We start from the raw sequence: 6,320 nt of genomic DNA, 5'->3' as shown, positions 1-6,320 counted from the left end.
ACAAATTATCTCTTCTCGCATCAGACATCTCCATTTTTTGATCTCCCTCCTCTACGATAAGTGTCGCCGCCTACCCGTCTCTCTTTGCCTCTTTGTCTTGTTTCGTAGTCTCATAATATCTCAATTGCTTCTCATATTTTTGATGTTCTTACTTAGTTACTCTTTTCCTCTTCTACTTTTTGTTAATTGTGAATTGTTTTAGTTTAGGATTTTGAACTAGTAGTAGTTTGTGAATTGTGAATGGTTTTAGTGTGAGAATTGAGGTTGTGAACTTTAGTGTGTTAATTGTGACTTTGTGATTGTGAACTATTTTTCTAATTAGTGTAGTGTAGATGTGAGATTGTGAATTTGTGAACTCTCTTATTTTGTGATTGTGAGTTGTGAACTGTTTGTCTGAATATTTTTGCTATTCAATTTTGTTTTATGTTACTAAGTTAGTGTTGTATAATTAATTTGTGTATTTTTTTAGGAGTGATACGATATTTAAACATAAGAAAATTGATCATTTTTTCACGAATAAAGTTTCCGACAAAAATAAAAATTGTAAAGCTTCAACATCGACAATTGAAAAAAACCCTTCCGATGATCAAACAATTAATTAGATGCTACGTCTATAGCTTCATTACTTCCAAACTTAATAATTTCTCAATCTCATTTCTCCTCTCTCTAATATTGTGTTTGCAATTTTTTGTGCACTAAAATTGAAAATTTACAATTTATAGTACAAATATACAATACAATATTATATTTAATTCATTAATTAAAATTATAAAATTCAGCACCCTCCAAATTTTTGGTCAAGATCCGCAACTGCATATCACCAACCACTTAAGCAACTGAAAAGATAAAATGTTCAAAACACAAATCACTAACCACTTAAGCAACTGAAAAGATAAAATGTTCAAAACACAAATCACTAACCACTCAGGCAACTAAAAAGATAAAATATTCAAAATTAATTTCAATTACGCATGATATCAAATTTATATCATGATTGATGATCATAGTCAAGAATTAGTAATCTCAATATCCCAAATACAGAACACACATATACATGAATAAATATCTCAAAATCACAACTTTCATTTTATAAACTATAAAATTCGATTAGCTACATGTTATTAATAAACATTAAAACTTAAATCACCAATAACACATACAAATAGAAACTTTATTCCTTCTACTATAAAATTTCTTCTATTATTCATTTAAGCATAAAAATCAAATTTTACACTATATAGATGCAATTAATCAACTTTCTCATATTATCAAAATTAAAAATTTCATCATTTCCCTCAAGACTCTTTATATTGTTCATAAAAATTAAAACTTTGTAGTTAAATACATAAAAATCGAAATCTTAAATCAAATACATCCTAACAAATATATTACTCATAGTATGATAATAAATATCATAACTTTATAGTTAAGTACATCAAGACAACACAAAAATCGTAAAGTAACATCAAATATATCACAATAAATATATTAATCATGTTATAATAATAAAAATAGAAACTTTATAATTAAGTTCATCAAGACAAACATATTACTCATAAATAAGATAAAATCAAAACTTTATAGTTAAATTCAAATAAACATAAAAATCATAACTTTTTTTTAAATATCAAGACATCATATCAATATCTTACTAACCACTAAGTTAACATGTAGCCTAACTTTGCATGGAAAAATACCTTACCTTAGACATTTTCCTTCCTAGCATCACATTCTAAGCCCCACGAATCAAGAATAAGAGAAAGGTTCTAGCTTTTGCCGAAGACTTTGTATTAGTTTTCTTCCCTTGATAAAAGAAATCAAAAGAAAATGATGGAAGAAATATACCTTAAGATGTTACCAACAAAAGGAAAAAAATTGGAATTCAACTTGGATATGATGATGATGGTGTGAGAAAAGCAAGGAAGGGAGGCTTGATTTTTCTTCTTTCTTCCCTTTGTGATGAAAAGTTTACGGAGATAGGCGAAAAGAATAAATTGGTGTGTGGATGGAAATTTGATGACAATAATTTGGAGGCCAACATTTTTATAAAAAAAAATTAACATTAGATCAAAAACATTGTTAGTATTCCTTTTTATAATAAAAATAATTTTGTTAAAAAGAAAAGAGAGAGGAGTGAGATTGCAAGAGAGAAATAATATTTTTTGTGCTCTCTTGATTGCATTCAAAAAACATTCAAACACCAATTAAATTTGTAACCTCCCATTAAAAAATGAAATTAAGACGGTAAGGCAGACAGACGTAGGTGTACTAAGCCAAGAATGGGAAAGTTCATTTTACCCTCCCTTAATTATATTTAGACAAAGTCATCAAACCTATCATTAAGTCAAGACAACACATTCACGAGCCATAAACTCCTTGCCTTGAACCGAGCTTTCAAATGAAGAACCAAGACACATTTGTTTTAAAACTAAGATGGATGAAATAAAAATATTTTCATGCAAGAACACTCATATTGGGAGATTGTGTCCGACTAACTCTACTATCTCGTAGCTTAAATACTTTGTTGGTCCAAAATAAAACAAATAAAGAGTATAACATTTAAAAATTATAATTTAATTAAATAATTCAACTAATAATTTTATCAACAAACATGAAGCAAGACAAATCACTATATGTCACACATAAAAATGATAAATTAAACCAACATATTTTATACGTCACTTTCATAATTATCTAAACTAATCAAATAAAATAAAAAAAGACAATAAACCATTTAGAAAATAATCATGCAAGAGATAGTACTTTTGTAATTGTCACACCAAAACAATTAAATAAATATAAAAGTTCTAATTGTTTAAATAAAATAGAGGGTGATACAATTTAATTAATTTATTTACACATAGAATACATTATTAATTAAATAATAAATAATACCAATTACTAACTAAAACACATATATAATATATATGAAAATATTAGGGTGTACAATAAATATCAATAAAAAAGTATTTTGTAATACAAGGTGTATTACAAAATAAAACAAAGATTACGAAATGTTAAAAATGTCAAATTTACGTTACAAAAATAATCACACCCAAAATCGAAACACCAAGACAAAACTCACTAAAAGGATAAAACGCAACTAGAGTCATACACGAAACTTGTGTCCTTTGCTTTAATCCACTTCCAAGAAATCTTGATGGCCAACTATTTGAAAACTTACCCATTTCTTTGAAACTCACAAAATCCTTGGTTATAAGATTACACATAAATGAAATAAATTGATGGAAAAGATGAGAAATGAGATGTCATACTCTTTCTATTGATTATAAAGGATGATAAGCCAAGAGAAGATTGCACAAGAAAGTTTCTTGATAAGATTAGAGGTTAGTTCAATCCAGAACTCAAAAGAGAATGCTCGCAAATTCACACAAAGTGAGTTTTGTTATCAAAATGCTTCTACTTTATTCATATGTTGTGCCCCTATATATAATCTAGAGGGTCTAATGATGTTATGAACAAAGGAATGGAAAAGAAAACTCTTTAAGTGCTAGGACTTGAGCCAATTAATCTAACACCAATGCCTATAGTTGAAATAACTGACAAATTGTTACGAATTGAAAGAAAGTAAAGATGGACAACTGCAATGATGTTAGGACAGTTGCCATGATTGTTTTGGGTGGTTACACTTTTGTTTCTTCATAAATAAGATTTAATGAATGACAATTAATTGACCATTTTGTTGATGTAGGCGTCACTTCCTAATTCTTTAATGTTTGTACCATTTTCTCCTTCTATTTGAATGCTTTTAATGGCTTTGCTCTCCATTTGCTTCATCACATTATTTTTAAAGCTTTAGAAACTTTAAAATGCATTAAACACACAAAACAGAAAGAAAGAAAAACAAAAAAAAAAAGTAAACTACTAAGTGTCTTTGGTCTAATTTGTACAAATTGGTCCCTTACATTTTTAATTTATTTATTATAACTTAATTAAAATAGAGCATCAAAATGGAGTGGCAAACCGATGGTTCACACCCTCAACACTCGCTTGGACGAAAAATACAAACTTTGGCTCATTTCGTTTATCTTGGTCCCTTTCTTCCATAGAATTGATCATGAATTGAACTAAAGCACATTGGACTTGGCCCTTGACATATGACCTCATAAGCTTTGAATGACTTATGTCCTCTTCATCCCTCCCTCCCCCCGACGCTAATAGACCAAAAGCCGACGCTAACGTTGATTTAGCGTCAATGTCGGGCTTAGGATAAAACGGACGAAGTTAATTCATAGTGTCGGCCAAATACCATCCGATGCTATTTTAGCGTCGGCCATATTTACTCTAAGCCGACGCTTCCAACAAAATAAACTAGTTTGAAAAAATTATTGCGTCGGATAGGCCGACGCTACAGTCAACTAATAAAAGTAGACATTAAATAAAAATCAACTTTATTAATAATTTAGCGTTCAGGAAGGCCGACGCTACAGTCAACAATTGAAAGGTAAACAACAATGAACAATTAATTAACATCCTTTGATTGCAACAAGTTTTCCCTTGTGCTTGTTCTTAGGGTCAAATGCATCATTCTATCAACATGTGTATATATAATAAGTATCTAAACAACAACAACATTGAGTGTAACAAATTAATATGGATGATTATAACATATTTTCTAGTAAAACAAAATAGTTTGGATGATTAGAAGCCTCAATGCATCATGGCTAGATATATAATATTGAAAAGTAAAAATGTAAACTGACCTCAGCATGAGGTAATATATTATATCTGAGATAGACAACAACATAAGAGTAGTAAATGAAGCTGACATTTAGAACCAACATTTAATTTAATTATTATAAACAAAATGGATTTGAGTTTAATTATTATTTTAGTTTATTTATTTAGTTTAAAATTAAACTTAATTTTAGTTTTCATATACATATATATTTAACTGCAACTCTCATCTTACTTCCATGGGATCCATTCAAAGGACCAATTTGAATAGAAGTGGCAAACAAATGCAAATGCATAAGCATATATGATACTATGACAGTGTGTAGGCATGCAGAATACTTCACAAGTTCTATAGAAAACTTACCGTGAAGCAACTAATTTTAGGAGATGTCCCCTTTGGTACTTCATCTGGATTAGCATAGAATGCTTCAAAATGAAGAAAATTACTGCCGTGAAACGTAAGTGTTTTATAACTTGGAATCGGTTGGCCTTTTGGGAAAAGTACGCCATTTGATTTTAAACAGAAAGGACATTCGTCCGAGCAAAGTCCAATAAAAAAGGAATAGAATCCTGGACCTGAAATAAGAGAAATTACATCAGTTTTATGGAGAATAATACAAGCCAACAAAAAACACTACAAAAAAGATGTATAATATCTATAAGAAATTAAAGTTAGCTATAATCCAATTTGCATAGAAAAAAGAAAAATAGACAATCTTAACAAAGAAAATAAACCTAGTTAACAAACTGGGGTCATTTAGTAAGTATTGCATCTCTAGAATTGAAAAATTCGAAAATCTAATATGCAATATATATCATATGGATTATAGATAGGATAAGAATTAGTGCTTTGTTTCAATATTCAAACCTCATATTCTTTGACGTAGAAAACAGGACTCAACATTGCACATTGCAGAGCGCAACCACGAGCTACGCACACACTTGCATTCAACGTTCGGCTGAGTTCTCTCTTAAATACAGAAGTTAATAATCTAGCTATAGCTGGAATTCTTGAACCTGTACCAATTAACTCAACAGAATACATCTTATCAACAGTCAAGCTCGCGTCAACCAACGCTTTGTTGCAAGGAATACAAATTCTCTCTAATAATGCTGTTGCAAGATTCTCAAATTCTTCCCTGTTGATAAATCCACTAACATCTTTTTCATCCATCAAAACACTCAATGTTAACTATGCATATATTTATTATATAGTTTAACGCACACACAAATATCACCACAAATATCTAATGCAAATCGAGATGTAAACTCATTCAAAATCTTATCCTCTAAAATACTTTTGCTAAAATACCATTATATTTTTGAAAATAAATTAAATAACTAAACATAATATTTATAATTTATATTACTCATTAAATCAAATATATATACGATTATCAAACCATAAGAAATTCACACATAAGGAGAACTAATCATAAAATTAATCAATATATATTCCAAAATAATTTTAACACCAAATTAATTTCTTTAAAATTCTATATAATTAATAAAATAGTTGATTATGAAATTTGGGATGTTACACATGGTCAGTACTTCGAACCTAGCAAATATGATCTAAACTTATCAAGTGCAAAAACAATAGCTAAAAGTTCCTTTTCAAT

At 29.0% G+C, this 6,320-nt stretch overlaps 1 protein-coding gene across 4 annotated transcripts; it reads right to left on the bottom strand.

The window, feature by feature from the left end:
• Positions 1–564: 564 nt before the first annotated feature.
• Positions 565–5,946, bottom strand: LOC113784841 (heat shock 70 kDa protein 16-like). Of its 4 annotated transcripts, none has more exons than XM_073370928.1 (4): positions 5,567–5,946; positions 1,846–5,274; positions 1,703–1,770; positions 565–836 (listed from the first exon to the last, which is right to left on the bottom strand). In XM_073370928.1, the coding sequence occupies exons 1-2, from the start codon at positions 5,870–5,872 to the stop codon at positions 5,215–5,217; spliced, it is 366 nt and encodes a 121-aa protein (XP_073227029.1). In that variant the 5' UTR covers positions 5,873–5,946; the 3' UTR covers positions 565–836; positions 1,703–1,770; positions 1,846–5,214. The 4 variants fall into 4 exon arrangements, with proteins under 4 accessions (XP_073227029.1, XP_073227030.1, XP_027186888.1 ...); XM_073370929.1 differs by having other exon boundaries at positions 1,703–1,803; positions 5,063–5,274; XM_027331087.2 differs by having other exon boundaries at positions 1,703–5,274.
• Positions 5,947–6,320: the final 374 nt, after the last annotated feature.

Source organism: Cicer arietinum, chromosome 7 (assembly GCF_000331145.2).
Source record: "Cicer arietinum cultivar CDC Frontier isolate Library 1 chromosome 7, Cicar.CDCFrontier_v2.0, whole genome shotgun sequence".
Taxonomy (NCBI): Eukaryota; Viridiplantae; Streptophyta; class Magnoliopsida; order Fabales; family Fabaceae; genus Cicer; species Cicer arietinum.
The sequence above is the reverse complement of the archived record's forward strand: the minus strand, read 5'-3'. Positions and strand labels throughout refer to the sequence as shown.

What these genes read in the sequence shown, in the direction of transcription:
- LOC113784841 (XM_027331087.2), bottom strand. Translation starts at nt 5,872, where the DNA reads ATGGATGAAAAAGATGTTAGTGGATTTATCAACAGGGAAGAATTTGAG. An exon ending in TCTACGTCAAAGAATATGAG is followed by an intron (nt 5,275 to 5,566) that starts GTTTGAATATTG and finishes CTCTTATTTCAG; the next exon opens with GTCCAGGATTCTATTCCTTT.